We start from the raw sequence: 20,475 nt of genomic DNA on the forward strand, positions 1-20,475 counted from the left end.
ACGTGAGGTCGGTCACGATCACACTACACAATTTCTCTATCGCAGTGTGTGCCGCTTTACGATTGTGTCGACAGAAGAAACCCTTGCTCTCGGTCTGTTGTTAATACTTCGAGGACCGGCCTGCCAGAACAATTTGGATCAAGAAAATCGGCAATTTGTTCCATTAGTTAAAATGTTATTGGTACATCTTTGAGATACCTCAAAATGGCAATGCATGCTAAAAAAGACAAAACTCCGAGGTTTATTTTTCATCTGTATTTTAGTTCTGTGATAGATCGCGAATCTTACAATAGCGATAACAGAAAGGGTAAATCCGCCTGGGCAGCTGCACTTGTTAGCACACAGCGTCTTGGATTGGGGGAAGTGCACTGGCCCCAGATTGAATCCACCCAGCAGATGAACAATGCGGGACTAACATGCCTGGATGTGTTTTTTTAGGTGGTTTCCCACATTTGACTAGATGAATGTTGGGCTGTTACCAACATCTCACCTCTGTTACACAACACACAATCATTTACAAAATTTTTGCACATCTTCACAGGGAATAACACTATATGCAGACACTTTGGGTTCACAAATTTGATTGCCTGTTTGGGAGGGGGGGGGGGGGTGTATTGATAGTTGCACTAGGAACAATTTCTACATACTGTTCCCTGTCAGGTATTTCTCCCTCCTTTTCGGAATCATTCAGTTCTTCCTCTAGAGCCTCCAAAATCTTTTGCTCGCTCAACAGAATGTGACGTGTTTGTAGTGAAATTATAGCAAACAGAAAAAAGCAATACTTGACAAGTGCACACCCAAATTTCACGAGAATGTAAGCACGCAGTGACTGGGTCAGTCCGGACAGCAGCTGTTGGATTTGCTACTTCTTACATCAAAGTGATTCTGTAAACTGACAACAGAGGCCCGCACCTGTAAAGGGAGAGATAGTGAGGTGTCTGTACTTCTTCTCATTTAAAAGTGGTCCAGTTTTCGCGTGATAGGTGGCTTGTGCATTTTGAAACATCACAGCATGATATATAGGCAGTTGTGGTCCTTTGAATGCAATGCTGTGATCCAAGTTGTGTTCAGATTGGTCGCTAGTGTTAAGCAGTATTAGCCTCCATCCCTCCCGCACACGAATGACCTTCATACCTGTTTAGAGTCGAGAAACTGGCACTCCAGTGCAAGTGACAGTTTTTCGAATCTGTAAGGAAAATGTTTTTGGTGTCAAATGGTAGTTCTTAAAGTATCCCCACACCTCTTGGTCAACCCCCCCCCCCCCCTCTCCTCCCCCCATATCATCACACACCTGCCCCAACTGCAATATAAGGGAGCACCAAAACTTTAGCTTGGAAGGGCAAGTGTTGAAGGTACCTCCTGCATCTCTTCTGCATGTTTTATTGTGGAATTTAAGGTATGTGATTACAGTTTTTTCACTGTGGCGAAGATGTCTAAAAAGTTTTTATGTACATTTTTGAGTTAATTTTTTCTCTACGTGAAGTGGCTATTTGTTATCTGTTTCACTAACAGGTAGCCTGAAAATTCCCAAAGGGTTAAAATTACCCAATAGCAAAAAGGCTCAAAATAATGTCTATTTAAAAACATAAACAAACAAACAAATAAATAAGTAAAACAGAAAATAAGGATAACATAAACAGGACAATGGCTTCCCTCAAGAAATGTATTTTCTCCAAAATTCAATCTACCATCCCCCATTCATTAGACTCAATCTACCCACCTAATATTCAGCATTCTTCTGTGACATTGTATTTCGAAAGCTTCTGTTCTCTTTTTGTCTCTGCTGTTTACCATCATCATTTCATTTCTGTCTAAAGCTATACTGCAGACAGATACTTTGAGAAAAGACTGTGTAACACTTCAGTCAGTTTATATTGTGCCTGCTGAAAAGATTGTGCATTGACCACCAATCAGCTGTCCACCCAAATGAGTGGCCATTGCAAAACTGTGGCTCAGAACAGAGTTGTAACACTCCATTTTTGAAGTTTTTTTACGACTTACATTTTATGCGACAGTTTAGCTTTTCTTATATCTGTAATTTTTGTGCAGTAGTTTGACTATTCACTTTACCATTTGTAGGTTCATGTTGCTTAACAGCGATGTTGTTGTTATCTGACTACATTATGTATCCTTTGTTGTGATTGACTGACAAAAGTGTGTCAGAATCTAGATTTCAGTCCTTCGGAAGCTACTGTGCTGTCTTTAGTGGAATTCATATTTACGGTTCCCTAATACAGTGCATATTTTCTTACATGTTGCCACACGCTGAAACTCCTTCCAAAATGTGTTGTTTTTCAAATGGTTGCATTTCGTTTAGTGTCATGAGGTTCTACACTGGTGTGTAAAACATTTACCATTCAAAGAATTCAAGTTCTACAGTTCCTAGGGGAGGTATATAGTCACTCACCAGGGAGGAAAAAACGCACTTTCATGCAAGTTGTAGTGTATTTTCACCCAGGAAAAAAAGTGTATTTTTAACCTGGAAATCCGGAAAAATCCATGATTTTTCACCCCTCAGCATTTAAAACATGAATAATAATTTAAAAAAAGATTTGAAAATTTTCTGGAAATCAGAAACATTTATAATATTACACACTGAATTTATTATACACTTCTTTGTGCTGTAGAGAAAAAGGTCCTTACGTTGTTTAACATTCATTCACAACACTTAAAAATCTCACGATTTTGCCTCAATGGCCGAAACAAGTAGTAATCCTATGGAGCCAGTTCAAGGCCATAGGGTGGGTTTGGTGGTACTACCCAACATCGTGTCAGACCAAAACATCCCCTGCAGCAGCACAAGCTGCCAAGCCATAATGTGTTTATCTTCACAAATGAGAAGAATGGCACATTAGTGTTTCAGGTATGATGCCATCGATAGTCTTTCCACTCACTGCTAATTTTGAAGCTCCACCAAACCACCACCTGATGGGCTCACCCCCTGTGCCCAGCCACCGACTGCACTCCTGTCAAATGCAGATTTTCATCAGACCTCACACAAATGTTTGTGAATACTGGATTTACCCGACTATAAGATGACCCCCACCCCTCTTTTCCATAGAGTTCGTGAGAAAAATTTATTTTTAACAAATTCTGACCAATCGGAACTACAGACTGTTTCATTGGCAGAAAAGAATCTGCCTAAAAAGTTAACATTACACCTACTCTGAACTTGCGCCATTTATTGATAGTCTACATTTTGATAACAAAAGGAACTGTTTACATTATTTTTTATCTTCATTGCCTTTTTTTGTCCACTTAGCCTGTCATATGTGGTATCATCCTGACAGGACAGCTGTGAAACTAAATTCTAACAAATATCTGGCTGTTCCTTTTGAATATGTTGCTATTTCTGAGGTTGGGTTTACCGTGGCAACTGAGAACACAGCTGGTTTTATCAGAATACATATCGGATTTCCCTTCTATACTGACGTGAGAATGTTAAAATGTTACAATGTTGCTTGCTTCCAAACGTGTCGTCTGCCTGATGTTCTCTCATTGACTTTGCAAAGTCGACAGTCGCCACACCCCGTTTTATTCCTGTTATACGTCACAGTGAACATCGACAACATTTGTAGCACAGAGTACTGCACACGGGACTCGCTTTTGGGAGGATGACGGTTCAATCCTGCATCCGGCCATCCCGATTTAGGTTTCCCTAAATAACTCCAGGTAAATGCTGGGACAGTACCTTCGAAAGGGCACGGCCAACTTCCTTTACCGTCCTTTCCTAATATGCCGAGACGGATGGCCTCGCCGGTTGGTCCCCTCCCCCAAACGACCCCAACCGCCGCTATCCTCTGTCTATACCTTTACCGTCTCCTCTTTTTGAGTGTCCAGTTTTAAAGTCAGTTCAAATCCTACTACAAATGGACTCAGAAAAACTGCAGTTTAAAGATGGTAGATTTTCCTAAAAAACCAAAGTATGCGGTATACATTCCCGTGGTTGGCAGTGTGATGTGATATGCTGCGTGCTCACTACTCCACTCCCCACACTGCTCTAGTTCGCGGCCAAGCTTGTGTCACTACCCAACCCATTTGTAGTGCTGTGCTTCAGCAACTGAGGAACACGTGCTGCAGTATCTATTAGGGCGCAAGACATATGTAACAGCAGCAACTAATACACAATTAAAAGATCACTATCACGATCCAGTCCGATTTGTGAACTTTCACTTGTCCTGCGATCTATTGACACCTGTTTGTACTATTCCCATGGTGGGTCTCGCTGCTACAATTTATTCTCGCAATAATTACAGCCAGTATAATGCAATTGAATAGATAAAAAATCTACTCATCAGGAGAACACACACGTAAAAATAAATAAAATAAAATAAAAGTGCAAGCTTTCAGAGACAATGGCTCCTTCTGGCAGGAGGATTGAAGGGAAGGAAAAGGGGTGAAGGGAAAGGAACTAGAGTGCTTCAGAAAAATGGGTAGAGTTCAGAATAGTCGCCCAGATACCCAGATCGGGGGAGAAGTACAGGATGGGATGAGAAGGAAAGACAGAATGTTGGGAACTGCACTGGACGAGATTTGAAAACCTGAGAGCTTAAAGGTGTAAGATAGGAGAATATGGAAGACAGAGATTACTGCTGAAATATAGTACACGAGTTAATAAAATCGATAAACCAAGTGCATTTTATGTGGTAGAGATGGAAGGGGGGTGGAGAAAAATAGACAGGTCAGAAAATGAAAGCTGTAGAAAACTAAAATTGAGTGAAGAAAGGAGATGTTACTGTGAAGAAATATTGACACGGAACAAATTAACGTAAATTAAGGCGAAGTGGTGGGCGAGAACTGAGGACGTGTTGTAGCGCCAGTTCCCACCTGCGGTAGTCTGACGAACTGGTGTCTGGGGGAAGAATCCAGGTGGTACGGATGGTGAAACAGGCATCGAGGTCACAACTCTCTTGTTGTTGAGCAACGCACAATATCCTGTTTAGAGTATGCTCTTTCCTCCTGTGTTTCACAAAATTGTCAAATTCTAAGCAGAGCAATAGATTTTTGTAGTGGCTACTTCATAGCTTTTTGCCCCTCTCTCACACTAGCACCGGGCAAGTCAGGATATTTTCTGATTGTTCGAGCAACAAAGATACTGTATCGAACGGTTCAGTGTATTGGGAAATTTTGAGGTGAGTATGATTTGCATAGACCTGCCCTTATGAAGTCTTCAAAATAAATCTGCAAGTGACGTCAGTATCCAAAGCTACATCTGTAAATGAATGCTGACCACTATATACTATATTAAAAATGTAAAAATGTTAATGTCAGTAGCAATAGTTTAATATGTAAATACCCCTGTAGTTTTCAAATGACGAATTGAGAAAAAACCCTCATCTTGTCTTTTGAGTCATCTGTCTTTTGACTGGTTTGATGCAGCCTGCCACAAATTCCACTCCTGTGTTAACCTGTTCATCTGAGAGTACATCTTCCAATATGTGCTGGATGTATTCCAGTCTCTGTCCTCCTCCTACAGGTTTTGCCTTCTACGACCCCATCTAGTGCCATAGAAATTACTCCATGATATCTTAACAGATGTCCTACCACCCTCTCCCTTCTTCTCATCAGTGTTTTCCATATATTCCTGTCCTTGTTGATCCTGTGGAGAACCTCCTCATTGCGTAGCTTACCACGACACTCTTCTGTTGCACCAGATCTCAGATGCTTCTATTTTCTCCTGTTCCGGTTTTCCCACAGTCAGTGTTTCACTACCGTACAATGTTGTGCTCCAGGTGTGCATTTTCAGAAATTTCTTCCTCAATTAAGGCCTATGTTTGATACTAGTAGGCTTCTCCTGGCCATGAATGCCATTTTTACCAGTGCTGGTCTGATTTTGATGTCCTCCTTGCTCTGTCTGTAATTGCTTATTTTGCTGCCTAGGTAGCAGAATTCCTTAACTTTGTCTAATTTACGATCACCAGTGCTGGCGTTAAGTTTCTCGTTGTTCTCATTTCTGCTAAATCTGACTACTTTCGTCTTTCTTCAGTTTACTCTCAGTGCCTATTCTGTACTCATTAGACAGTTCATCCCATTAATTAGACCCTGTAATTTTTTTCTTTACTTTCACCAGTGTTAGGAATGTCATCAGTGAATATTATCATTGCTATCCTTTCACATCGAATTTTAATTCCACTCCTGGACCTTTCTTTTATTTTTGTCACGGCTTCGTCAATGTATATAAGGGGCATTAAAAAAGAAATGAGCCGGAATCATAATTACAAAAACCAGTACCTGTATGTTAAAAGTATTGACCCCGGCTGTTGAGACGCTTGTCCCACTGTGACACAAGGCGGTGAATGGCTGTCTCATAAAATTCCCGGGGCTGCGATGTTAATCAGTTCCACACCTACAGCTGGACATTTTTGGCCAAGGTGAATCTTTTGCCCCTCAGCGCTTTTTTAAGGGCACAAAAAATGGCGTAATCACAGGGAGAGAGGTCCAGACTGTACGGAGGGAGGCCTAGAACCTTCCATTTCAATTTCTGCAGGAGTACCGCGACTGTGTCGGCTGTATGAGGCTTTGCATTGTCGTGTAGCAGAACGACCACACGGGTCAGAATGCCCGGTTGTTTTGATTTGATCGCTTGGCGAAGGGTGGTCGAGGTTTGTGAGTAACGCTGAGCATTCGCTGTTGTCCAGTGCTGCAGGAAGTGAATCAGAAGGGGGCCATCTCGGTCAAAGAAGAATGTCAGCATAACCTTCAAAATTCATCTCGGATGACGACATCCAGTTGTACGTGCAGAACTGGTTAACATCGCAGACCCATGAATGTTATGAGACAGCCATTCACCACTTTGTGTCATAGTGGGACAAGTGTGTCAACAGCCAGGTTTAATAATTCTAACCTACAGGTACTGGTTTCTGTAATTATGCCTCTGGCTCATTTATTTTGAATGCCTGTTACAGATTCAATGGATTTAGTGAAAGATTACTTCCCTGTGTTACACCCGCTTTGATCCGAGCACTTCGTTCTTGTTCTTCCACTCTTGGTGTTCCCTCTTGGCACTTGCACATATTGTATATTACCCATCTTTCCCTATACTTTACCCTTCTTTCTCTCAGAATTTCGCACTTGGTAAATGTGGTATTCCCTACAGAGTCTCTCTCTACAGTGAGAAATTTGACTGCTTACATTGTACGTCCTTTACAGATGCCATTTTGAAACATTGCTGCAGCTACCCTGTCTGCTGGAGGAAATGAAAATATTACATGCACTCGCAGAAAGCTACAGAGAATTTGTACCTAACATTTCACATTTGTAACATTGTTGTCAGCTGGGAGGGGGGAAGGGGGAGGAGGAATGTGGGGCATTATTTGAGCAGTCCTCGCACGATGTATTCTATATTAGTTAGGCTGAATGAGGTTGTATTCTGAAAGCTTGCAGTGTTTTCGGTCTTACCAATGTGCCTTCCCACAACTCGATGCCTCAACTTCGTTAACAAATCTGTACTGTTCTAGTTTATATCACTGTTACTGCCGACAAGTCTCTACCTCTGCCGTACCGCTTCCTCTCACCTGAATACTGTGCCCTCTACCCGCAGGTGTGGCAACTGGGCTCCCCCACCCCCAACTTCACACTGGACGGCCACGAGAAGGGCGTCAACTGCGTGGACTACTACCACGGCGGGGACAAGCCGTACCTGATATCGGGTGCAGACGACCGCCTGGTGAAGGTGTGGGACTACCAGAACAAGACGTGCGTGCAGACGCTCGAGGGCCACGCGCAGAATATCTCCGCAGGTATAAATACGCAGTGCCGATATACGCTCATTTTATGTGGCCGTGTGCTGGTGATAGCAAATGTGTTTCTTCTGTATACAGAGTGTTGTAGGAGGAATTGTCAGTGTTGAGGAATATGGCGGGAACAGTCATTTGAAGCAAAAAAGACTAAAGACAGAAAGGAATTACAGACATTGGTTGTGAGTAGTTGTCGATTTAAATCGTTGGTGAAACTTCAAAATTTATGCCAAACTGAGATTCAAAGTGGATCACTTGCTTACTAGGCAGATGCTGTGACCACTGAGCCATCAGGACACAGTGGTCATTGCAGTTGCTCAGACTAACCTAGCACACCTCCTGTCAGACCCAAATTCTCAACTTGCCCCCACACTACGAATGTAGTCCCCCTTGCACATTTCGCTATTACTCGTGGTATTTCACCAATTCCCGTAAAAGTTCGAGCCTGGTGTGAATCTACATTGAAGACATCATCGACCGTCCTCGCCTTAATTAAGTATATATGTGGTGTCTGTTCTTTCGGATCTGTCTGAAAGAACAGACACCACATACGCAATAAATACTAGTAAATATGGACCCTGAAATGCGTAACATTAAGATTCTGTAAGCACTTCATCTTCAATACTGTGAAACAAATCTGTTCTAAGGAAAGCCATTTGCGTTCCATATTTTGCGAGGTGATAGTCTGGACCAAAACGAGAAAAAAATGTTAGTAAACACAGCCCCTAATGTGCATACCTTAGAACTTTGACCACTTGTTCATCTTCGCTATTGTGAAACACATCTGTTACACTAAATGAGTGCTTGTAGCTCATAAGGTATGTCTTTTAGAGTCTATGTTTACTAGGCATTTTTGCATTGAATGAGTGTTCTCGAATACTGACCATTCCTCTTGGGACAGCCTGTATAAAATACTTTTAATTAGTAATTATTAGTGTGAGCTGTTTCTGTACAAATGTTCTTGCAGGAAATATTTGTTATTAGCGTCCAGATAATTTTACAATTTGGACGACAACATAAGATAACAGCCTCAGAATGTTAGTTTTTGTTGCTGTATCTGGTCTCCAGTGAGACTTTTGTTCTCTACTCCTTCATTGTTAGTGTATCAACCAGAGATGAATTTTTCTAGACAGTTGAGATACAAGTAGATTTATTTGCCCATTAAATTGATTCTGTAATTTTTACACATTTTTGACTTGTATTCCTTTTCCAGCATTCTGTTTACCAGACTTTTAATATTTTGAAAACTAGTCATTCTTTCATACGTTACATCTTTCTGGGTTACTGGTGCAGGAATGTACGCTGGGGAAAAAAAAAAAAAGAAAAAAAAAAAAAAAACGCAACACCAAAAAATAGAGTAACGAAATTTCAAGAATACATTTGTGTAGGTGATATATATAATGAATAAGATTTCAAGAGCATCGGTTAATATAAGTGCGACATAAGCCAAATGTGAAATGCTGGTACACTACTGACCAGTGTAACTTCCAGAATGATGGATACAAGTATGCGTTTATGCACACATGCATTGTGTCCTACAGATGCTGTATTCAGTTTGTGGGCTGGAATTCCATGCCTCTCACGTATGGTCATTCAATACAGAAATGCGTAATACTCGTGGATGATGCTAAAGTGAGCAAAAACAACACATTGAGACCTTTGCTGATCTCAAAGTGTGACTTACAACCTGTCCTCAGAGCTTTACTTTTGCCAGTACTTCACCTCATACATTCCAAATTTCACAGAAGTACTCCTGCACAACTTGCAGGACTAGGGCTTAAGGGTGAAAGGATATTTTGGGGTCATGGCTTGACCGCAGACAGGGGGATTGTTGTGTTTTAACAGGTTATTTTTTGATGGGATAGCAGATGTTAGTTCACTTGCAAACCTGCTTTTTATTTGAGAAGACCAGTAAGAGAAATATTTTGTGACACGACAGACCTATTCCTTGAATTATCAATAGTTTCATAATGTGTTTTAAGGTGGCTTGTTTGTACAGTTTTTTCTCCCGCTAGTTTTCCTGGTGTTTATAATTAAACTGACAGTGTGTTGAGTACTGCAGGGCTGGCTGCGTACCTCTCAGTATGCTGAAATGTCATAGGTATGTTCATTAATTTGTGAGCTCGCAGAGTTTGCTGGAGTGTGTGTGTGTGTGGGGGAGGGGGGGGGGGAAGAAGAAGAAGAAGAAGAAGAAGAAGAAAGTTACACTTGCTACCACCAGGTGAAAATGTTGTTGTTCGTTGTGGTCTTCAGTCCTGAGACTGGTTTGATGCAGCTCTCCATGATAATCTATCCTGTGCAAGCTTCTTCATCTCCCAGTACCTACTGCAACCTACATCCTTCTGAATCTGCTTAGTGTATTCATCTCTTGGTCTCCCTCTACGATTTTTACCCTCCACGCTGCCCTCCAATACTAAATTGGTGGTCCCTTGATGCCTCAGAACATGTCCTACCAACCGATCCCTTCTCCTAGTCAAGTTGTGCCACAAACTTCTCTTCTCTCCAATCCTATTCAATACCTCCTCATTAGTTACGTGATCTACCCACCTAATCTTCAACATTCTTCTGTAGCACCACATTTCGAAAGCTTCTATTCTCTTCTTGTCTAAACTATTTATCGTCCATGTTTCACTTCCATACATGGCTACACTCCATACAAATACTTTCAGAAACGACTTCCTGACGGTTAAATCTATACTCAATGTTAACAAATTTCTCTTCTTCAGAAACGCTTTCCTCGCCATTGCCAGTCTACATTTTATATCCTCTCTACTTCGACCATCGTCAGTTATTTTGCTCCCCAAATAGCAAAACTCCTTTACTACTTTAACTGTCTCATTTCCTAATCTAATTCCTTCAGCATCACCCGACTTAATTAAACTACATTCCATTATCCTCGTTTTGGTTTTGTTGATGTTCATCTTATATCCTCCTTTCAAGACACTGTCCATTCCATTCAACTGCGCTTCCAAGTCCTTTGCTGTCTCTGACAGAATTACAATGTCATCGGCGAACCTCAAAGTATTTATTTCTTCTCCCTAGATTTTAATACCTACTCCAAATTTTTCTTTCGTTTCCTTTACTGCTTGCTCAATATACAGATTGAATAACATCGGGGAGAGGCTACAACCCTGTCTCACTCCCTTCCCGACCACTGCTTCCCTTTTGTGCCCCTCGACTCTTATAACTGCCATCTGGTTTCTGTAGAAACTGTAAATAGCCTTTCGCTCCCTGTATTTTATCCCTGCCACCTTTAGAATATAGCACTGTAATCAATCATAATGAGAAATGTTTCCTGTTTTGACATCAGTATACTGTTTCTCACTTGGCGATGCGTGTAAGTTTCTTGAAGTGATTGTTGGTGTAAAGGGATAAGAAGTTGAAGTTTTCCATGTGAGACACAATGGCTACTGAGAAGATAGAATGTGCACTGCTGGTAAAGTTATTTTATAAGAACAGCAGCAATAGCAGCACTGCACTGTGGGAATATTGCAGCAGTACCAGTTGCGAAGAGGCTCCTTGTCAATAAATGGGCTAAAGAATATGATACGGAAATTTGAAGACGCGGGTGAATTAGATGGTGCAGCAGGGAGAGGGGGAGGGGCTACTCCGACTGCGGTTGCTTACGAAGTCGCTTCAACTTCAGCTGACCATGCACCACATGCCTTATATTCTGGAGCTAGTGCTTGAGCTGTGTCAAGGTAATTGTCTCTCCCCTGGTTAACAATTTCAGAGATTTTGTGGTGCATTTTACACTGCTGTCACCACAAGAATCAGAATGTGCGACAAATGAAGCCCCGATGTAGACTACAATGTTGTGATGTTGTCCTTAATTTTTTGGAAACGGATGACGTGTCGTTGGGAATATTCTTTGGGCAAACGAGGCACATTTTATTCTGCACGGTGCCGTGAATTTCCAGAAGTGTCGCTGCGGGATTCTACTCTGCCGCATGTCTTGCAGGAACATCCACAGCACTAGACTTATATTACTGTGTGGTATGGTTTCACGTGCTCCTTAATTTTTTGTCCTAATTTTTTCGAGGGGGTCACCTCTGATGGGACTGTTAAGTGAACAGTGACATGTATGCATCACGAGGAACTCCTTGTACGACACGTGATTCCAGCTTTGCAACAACACAGCTGTGTCCACACCACCATTTTCATGCATAATGGGGTGACGACAGTATGTCACGTATCAGGCAAAAGACTCGCTTTGAGGAACCTTCGATAGTCACTACATCAATTTCGAGATGTGTGGTTTTTCAGATCCGCAGACCGAAACCCGCGTGACTTCTGGTTGTGGGAATATTGGAAAGAGTGTGTACGATCTGAAGGATAACGTACGGCGACATATCACTGGGATTACAATTGAAACACTGTGAATAACAGTCGACTGTATCGTGTTAGAGAGTCGGCGTCTTGTTGAGTTGGGAGACCGTGTTGCACACATGCAACTTTTGACCCTAAACTAATAAATGTGGCAGAACCACCACTATAATGTGCTTGATTCTTCCTCCCCTTTTTGTGCACCCACACCACATTGTGATTGCTTACAGTATCATATTTTCACCTGGTGACAGGAAGTGGAACTATTATTTTTTCAGCGTACTCCGGGAGCGCAACGATTAATGAATGTACATATGATATTTCAGTGACCTGCGACTTGTACGGCCCACCCTGCAGCACCCGGAACACAGTTTATAACCACCCGGTGTGTTTACATATGTATTCTGCAAACCTCCACACTGTGCATGGCAGAGGGTACCTTCTACTACTGCTAGTCGTTCCCTTCCCTGTTTTGCTTACAAATCAAGTGACAGAAAAACGACTTGTGTATATGCTTCCATACGGGTCCCAAATTACTCTTATTTTGTAGGTTGGCAGTGATAGATTTGTTCTGCAGTCAGCTGCAAATGACAGTTTCTTAAATTTTTTCAATAGTGTTTCAGGAAAAGAACGTCATTGTCGTTCCGAGGTCTCCTATTTGAGTTCGCTAAGCATCTCGGTAATTTGTTTCGATCAAATGTTCCGATAACAAATCTGAGAATCGTGTCTCTGAATTGCTTTGATGTCTTCCTTTAATCTGACGTGGTCGGGATTCCAACAACTTGAACAGAACTGAAGAATGAATCGCACTAGTGTTCCATATGCCTTCTCCTTTATAGATGGTCTACACTTTTCTAATATTCTCCCAATAAATTGAAGTCGACAACTCTCCTTTCTAATTACTGACATTTTGTGCGTTTTCCATTTCAGATCACTTTGCAGTAACTATTGTCAGAGTTACATATTTTCCTAGGGCATCACATTTCTCCAGTCAATACTTATTATACTACAGTTCTGAAGTTTTTAATCACAGAGTAGAAAGCTGCAAAGCAATTTTTTTAGGGCTTTTTGGACTCAAATTAGCAGTGGTTCAGCCTTATGACATGTTGCCTAATGCACACTACTTGACCCGACAGTTGCACACTGTCATCTCTGCAGTGCACAGTAGCATCTGGAACACAAATAACATCAAAATAAGTATCATCTTTCTACTAAACTACTTTTTCTTCAACAATTTCGTCCTGTATACAAAACATAAATATTAATAAACTAGCAAACCTGACAATGCTTCACAATTGTTAAATATGTATGGGAGTCTACTCACCTTTTCCCCTTTCTGTCTATCCCTCTCCTCTTCTTCCTCCCTTTGTTCATCTTCTTCCGCCCCCTCCCCCTCCCTCTCCATGTACATCACATATCCCACACTCTTTCTATCCATCTCCTTCTTCCTCATCTTTCTGTCCATATCCACCTTCCCATCCATTCTTTATGTCCATTTCCTTGTCCCCTCTCTGTCGTCACCCCCCCCCCCCCCCCCCTTGACTTTATTTACTGTGATTGCAGATGGAACCTTGATTGGGAATAAAGTCAAAATGAATTGATAAATCAGTTGGAATCATTAGTACATGGGGAATTAGAGAAATCTTTCCCACTGCTGGATCTGTGAGGATAGTGGCTTTTATGACTGTATTTCAAGTGGTTTTAATCTACGAACAAGTAGGATTGTAAAGTTAGTCATAAATGCAACTGTCCTGTTTTCTGTTAAAAATGACTGCAAAAAGGAAAACAAAACCACACATTTTTACAGCACAGCTTACCATGTTCTTTCTCGCAACTGTTTCAACAGAAAGTGTTAATTTTACAGTATAGTTCTTACTCAGTTTGACTCCAAACACTGTCTGTAGCCTTCACTAGTCTCACTGACTCGATGTTCGTGTAGTTGGCTTACACTGCGCGTATGCCGACCGATATTTCGACACCTCACTGATCGCATTTTTCTGTAGAAATAAACCGCAAACTGAAAACAAATCAATGTTTGCAACAAGCCAAAATAGCATGAACTAACATCAATACAGTCTTTGCAACACACCACTAATAACACACTGAAGTATCCCTTGCAGTTATATTCTTTCTCACAAAATATCAATATTCAATGCAGAATTTGTTGTTGCTGTTAAGAAAACCTGCAGCAGCAGAACTGTCAAACTGAAGGTAACTTTTTTTTTTTTTTTTTTTACGAAAACATGACAGCAGTACAGTCAAACCAGCTATCCCGTTTCTTTCATTGGGATTTTCATACAGGAATACCAACCAAATTTCTGACTCTTTGGGTGGATTTTAAAAAAAATTTCTGTCATACAAAACATGCCCGACAATTAAGAACACAGCAACAACAACAAAATCAGTCAGATCAGTCAAGTCTCTCTCAAGTGATGATCTTTCATACATGTGGCAATTGATTTTTATTTAAATAGGTTGCATAGAGCCAGATTCGATTGTACATAGCTGTGAAGCCAAAGAGTCTATTGTCAGGATGTATATATCCTGGTGAGTTATGTACCACCAAATCTGTTGTTTATTTGTTTATATTATTACGCAAAAATTGTCTTCAGGTTTTTGATTGGTTTTTTGTTAAACTCCTTTATGTTGGTTTTGCCACTCTGTCTGTGATTGAGTAGCTTCAGCTCTCACTGTGCCACAGAACTCGGCAGAAATATTCAGAGATATACACCTCTAACTTGCTGTCGCAGTGTGCTTCCACCCCGAGCTGCCGATTGTGCTGACGGGGTCAGAGGATGGGACGGTGCGCATCTGGCACGCCGGCACGTACCGCCTCGAGTCGTCGCTCAACTACGGCCTCGAGAGGGTCTGGACCATCGCCTGCATGCGGGGCTCCAACAACGTCGCTCTGGGGTGAGTGTTGTCTGTTTGGAGGAAACATTGCACAGAAAGCTATGTCAGTGCAGCCTTTTAAATCAGTTCTAGTGTAGACTCAATGTGAGATGCTTATAATAGTTTCCACATTGAAACTTTGTCTCGAAACGTGGCAGAAAACCCAAAGAGATTCTGATCGTATGTAATGTATTTCTCTGTATGTAAGTCGGCATCAACAAAATATTTTCGCATTTGGAGGAGAAAGTTCATAAGAAGATTCGGCCTCAACGATAAATGCTTTTGTTTTAATAATGTCCACCCCAAATACTGTATCATTTGAGTGCTCTCTCTCTCTCTCTCTCTCTCTCTCTCTCTCTCTCTCTCTCTCTCTCTCTTTTGTATTTTGTGATAATGCAAAATGTGCTGCCTTTCTTTGAACTTTCTCGATGTACTCCGTCAGTCCTGTCTGGTAAGGATCCCACACCGTGCAGCAGTATTCTAAAAGAGGGCAGACAAGCATAGTGTAGGCAGTCTCTTTAGTAGATCTGTTACATTTTCTAAGTGTCCTGCTTTCTCTGTGTTTCTTCATATTCAAGTTGTTCATAATTCCGAGGTATTTAGTTGAATTTATGACCTTTAGATTTGACATATTTATTGTATAATCGAAGTTTAACAAATTCCTTTTAGCACTCACGTGGATGATCTCACACTTCTTGTTATTTAGGGTCAATTGCCAATTTTTGTACCATACAAGTGTCTTTTTCTAAATTGTTTTGCAATTTGTTTTGGCCTTCTGATTACTTTACTAGTCAATAAATCACAGCATAATCTGCAAACAACCTAAGACAGCTGCTCAGATTGTCTCATAAATCATTTATATAGATAAGGAACAGCAAAGGGCCTATAAAACTACCCTGGGGAATGCCAGAAATCACTTCTGTTTTACTCAATGGCTTTCTGTAAATTGCTATGTTCTGTGAGCGCTATGACAGGAAATCACGAATCCAGTCACATAACAGAGAGATATTCTATAAGCACACAATTTCACTTCAAGCTGCTCATGTGGCGCAGTGTCAAAAGCCTTCTGGAAATCTAGAAATACAGAATCAATTTGAAATCCCTTGTCAATGGCACTCAACACTTCATGTGAGTAAACAGCTAGTTGTGGTTCACAAGATTGATGTTTTCTGAATCCAAGTTGACTGTGCGTCAATACACTGTTCTCTTTGAGTTAATGCGTAATGTTCGAATACAATATATGTTCCAGAATCCTGCTGCATATCGAAGTTGATTACATGGGCCTGTAGTTTAGTGGAGTACTCGGAAAAGAGGAGGGCTACAGCAATATACAGTGTTGGATACAGATTGGAAGGAGCATAAGTAGTCACATATCATTACCAATCTTAGAGGTTATTTGAAGGTTGAGTTTTGTTTCATGGAAATCCTTATTTTTGATGTTAGATTTGGAAAGAGTGAAGAGAGATTTCAACTTTAAGTTTTAATTAATGTGTTTATTGGCAAAAATAAATGTATCACAATGTGTAATGTTATTTTGACATTTACAAGTCAGAGTAAATATAAATAAAATGTAGATCATTGATTTAAAATTTTCTGAGTGAGTCCCCTCACCTCTCATTCCCTGGAATGGCCCTCCAGTTTGTATGTAACATTGTGTTTTGCTGTATACCTCCTCTGTTCTTTGTTAATCCGTACTAGAAATAAAAACGTTTTTGCTTATTTGACCTTCACTAAGCCTTGGCATGACATTGAATAATATATCATTTTGTACATCAAATGTCCCACTCTTTTCAGATCTTGAATCAAATATTAGGTCATATGGCCAGTAGCAGGAAAGTCTGACCATCTTTACCACCTACAAAGTTTAGGTAAAGCATTTTCTTTTATCTCATCTAGATCCCGACATGTACCAATTGATTAAAATGGTTGAGAGAGAGAGAGAGAGAGAGAGAGAGAGAGATGTACTGACTGCTTCATTAAACATTTTTGATAGTTTCTACAGTGGTCCTATCTGTAGGAGTTACATTTCAAGTCAATGTCTCATTCGGCAGGTATGACGAAGGCAGCATCATGGTGAAAGTGGGACGTGAGGAGCCGGCAGTGTCGATGGATGCCAACGGTGGAAAGATAATCTGGGCGCGCCACTCGGAGGTGCAGCAAGCGAACCTGAAGGCACTGGGCGAGGGCTCGGAGGTGAAGGACGGCGAGCGACTGCCGCTGGCTGTCAAGGACCTCGGCTCCTGCGACATCTATCCCCAGACCATCGCCCACAACCCCAATGGCAGGTGCGGCAGTCTGCATTGCCTGATAAGAGAGAATCGGTTACTTAATTGCTTTTATCTGTGGTGGTCCTACTCAAACTAAAGTCTACTAGTTTTTGTGTTGATCTTGAGTTCGTGCAGAAAATCCTGCACCGGCGACATTTTCACAATTATGGACGCCTATAGATGCAGCGTGGCTCAGCGTATCTGCAGGGGACTTCAAACAATTTGTTGAATCCGTACCATGTCGAATTACTGCACTGTGCAGGGCAAAAGGTGGCCTTCCATTTCTACTGTGACTTCAGCTGTTGAAGAAATCTAAAATTTTTGTTGTTGTTGTGTTGGTGGTAGTGGTTGTTGTCTTATCATTGTCTCCAGTCTGAAGACTACAGCTCTCCACTTAGTGTATCTACATAACTCCTGAAACCTACACGTACACCTGCATATATACTGTGCAAACAACTCCAAGGTGCATGGCAGATGGTACCACATATAAGGGTTGTTTCCCAATCTATTCACAAATGGGGGAATAACAATTGCTTAGATGCCTCTGTGTGTGCTGTGATTATTTTAACTCAAACCAGCTTACTGTAGTCAAGCTATGGTCTCCTCCTACAATTTTCAATCCCCGCCACCACCACCAGCACAACTACAACCACAACCACCACCACCACCACCACCACCACCACTTCCCTCAACTACCAGAACGTAGTGTTGTGTGTTGCTTCAGGATGTGTTCCAACACTGATCCTTTCTTTTAGTCATGTTGCACAATAAATTGCCGAAGTCTTACTTAAGGCTAGGCTACTGACAAATACTTTCAAAAGAAGATTTTGTAACATTCAAATTTATATTCCAACAGTTAAAAATCCAGGACAGAATAATGACAATATTATGAAAAAGATGGTTGCTGCTCAGCTTATAGCAGAGATGCGTGCTCACAATTAGTGCGTGCGCTTGCCCCCCCCCCCCTCCCCCTCCCCCCCACACCCCTGCCAAGGCCATACTGGCCTCAGCAACCAGAAACAGTGGTCATTTGTGTGTGTGTGTGTGTGTGTGTGTGTGTGTGTGTGTGTGTGTGTAGGTCATCTAATTCGGAAGAAGGCCTTTTGGCCAAAAGCTAACTTGCTTAACAATCTTTTTGTTGTGCCTGTCTGTGACTCATCATGTCCGCTGTATAGTAAGTAGCAATCTATCATTTTTGTAATATTGTCAAATTATATTCCATGCTAACAGATTTATCTTTTTCAGAAAAGCATTTTTGCTGTTGCCAGTCAGCATTGTACAGCCTCATTATTTCTGCTGGCAACAGTTAGTTTGCTACCCAAATACCTAAATTTATGTACCACTCTCATTTCTTAAATTAGTTTTCTTAGTGTCACGTGACTTAGACTACAGTCCATCACCTCCCCCTGTCCCCTCATTCAGCCGTGTCTAAAGTCTACATTCCTTTGCTGCCTCAGGCAGGATTACAATGTCAATTCTCCTCTGTGGAATTTACTTACTTCCGTAAATTTTGCTTGGTTTGCTTTATTCCGTGCTTTATGTGCAGTCTGAATAACAAATACAACTGTAACATAACAACAAAATGTAGCTGAAGTGAGCTGAGTACTTTCTGTATATTTACACAAGCAACCGATCAGCTGCCTTCCTTAACAGCAATTGAGGCGATGATTTCCATATAGTTTAAAGGATCGACAGCTGTTGTGGAGCAGACCGGAGTGGCCGAGCAGTTCTAGGCACTACAGTCCGGAACTGCATGACCATTACGGTCGCAGGTTCGAATTCTGCCTCGGGCATGGATGTGTGTGATGTCCTTAGGTTAGTTGGGTTTAAGTAGTTCTAAGTTCTAGGGGACTGATGACCTCAGAAGTTTAGTCCCATAGTGCTCAGAGCCATCGGAACCATTTGAGCTGTTGTGGAACGTTCATAAAATTGAAATCTGTATATGGTATTTGTACCTACTACTCGCAGTTCTTCAGTAATTTGCTTCACATGTGCTAGTTTGTCTGCACTACATAGACTTCTATTTCAGTTGCCAAGTTAACTATTCCCAAAAGTCATGTCGTGGGATTCACTAACCTGCCCCTTTCATTCAATCGGTATTTATCCTCCCCCTTCCTTTGACTAAAGTTTCTGGGAGACTTTTCTTCTTTCCTGTATCTGTTTGGGATCTCCTCATTTCATAATGTATGTGACAACTTCATTTGGGTTTTGAATGGCTCCAGATTTTTTTCTACACAACAATTACGAAAAAACCCGTAGTCGTGCTGACAAGTCATTTTGGGAAGTCATTGAGAGGGGTGTCACTGAGTGTAGTCGTTGGAAACTGCTGTGTAACTGGCAGAGAAAGCATTTTGGGTGCTAGAATTTGCCCACTGTCTGTCAGTGGTGAGCTTGCGGAGAGCTGTGACAGTTTACAACAGAATAACGAAAAGGTTCGAGGAATTCGCGCAGGTCGGTTGCTTGTACAGTGCGAAATGTTAATCGACTGGTCTTGTCAGACACTAGACTGTGTTAGGGGCATGATGTGATGTTGGCAGGTTCCACGAGTCTCTCTGTTGAGCTAGTGCAGAACTGAACATCCCTGAGCTGATGGTGTGGAAAGTCCTTTGTAAGTGTTGAAGAGTGAAGCCATACAAATTGGAGCTCCTGCAGTCCATAAACTGTGACAACAATTTTTAATCTGCCAGGAAGTTCCATATCAACGCACACTCCGCTGCAGAGTGAAAATCTCATTCCCTATGCTGTGGCTAAGCCATGTCTCCACAATATCCTTTCTTTCAGGAGCGCTAGTCCTGCACGGTTCGTAGGAGAACTTCTGTAAAGTTTGGAAGGTGGGAGACGAGGTACTGGCGGAAGTAAAGCTGTGAGGATGGGGCGTGAGTTGTGCTTGGGTAGCTCAGTCGGTAGAGCACTTGCCCGTGAAAGGCAAAGGTCCCGAGTTCGAGTCTCGGTCCGGCACACAGTTTTAATCTGCCAAGAAGTTTCATATCAGCGCACACTCCATTGCAGAGTGAAAATCTCATTCTGGAAACTATTTGCTCTATCTGCAGTTCTGCATCGATACGCAGGACCTTCTCAAAAGCGACTTACAGGGCAAATTAACCTTCAGTTATGAAGCCATTTTTTATCTTTCTAGAAAATTCAGCTGACACAACACCCACATGTCGGGAATGAAGAATCCGTACACAACTGTCAAACCTGTCAGAGATTTTGAGAAAGTTAATGTGTTGTGTCATGTACAACAACAGTGTGTG

General features: G+C 41.6%; 1 protein-coding gene across 3 annotated transcripts in view; it reads left to right on the plus strand.

Moving 5' to 3' along the window:
* Positions 1-20,475, plus strand: part of LOC126213591 (coatomer subunit beta') — a 159,182-nt gene that overhangs the window by 35,417 nt on the left and 103,290 nt on the right. For all 3 annotated transcript variants that reach the window (XM_049941449.1, XM_049941447.1, XM_049941448.1), the window contains exons 5-7: positions 7,541-7,739; positions 14,813-14,975; positions 17,006-17,239. In XM_049941449.1, coding sequence (XP_049797406.1) covers positions 7,541-7,739; positions 14,813-14,975; positions 17,006-17,239 — 596 coding nt within the window. The remainder of the gene's footprint in view (positions 1-7,540; positions 7,740-14,812; positions 14,976-17,005; positions 17,240-20,475) is intronic.

This window comes from Schistocerca nitens, chromosome 11, assembly GCF_023898315.1.
Source record: "Schistocerca nitens isolate TAMUIC-IGC-003100 chromosome 11, iqSchNite1.1, whole genome shotgun sequence".
In the NCBI taxonomy this organism is placed as follows: Eukaryota; Metazoa; Arthropoda; class Insecta; order Orthoptera; family Acrididae; genus Schistocerca; species Schistocerca nitens.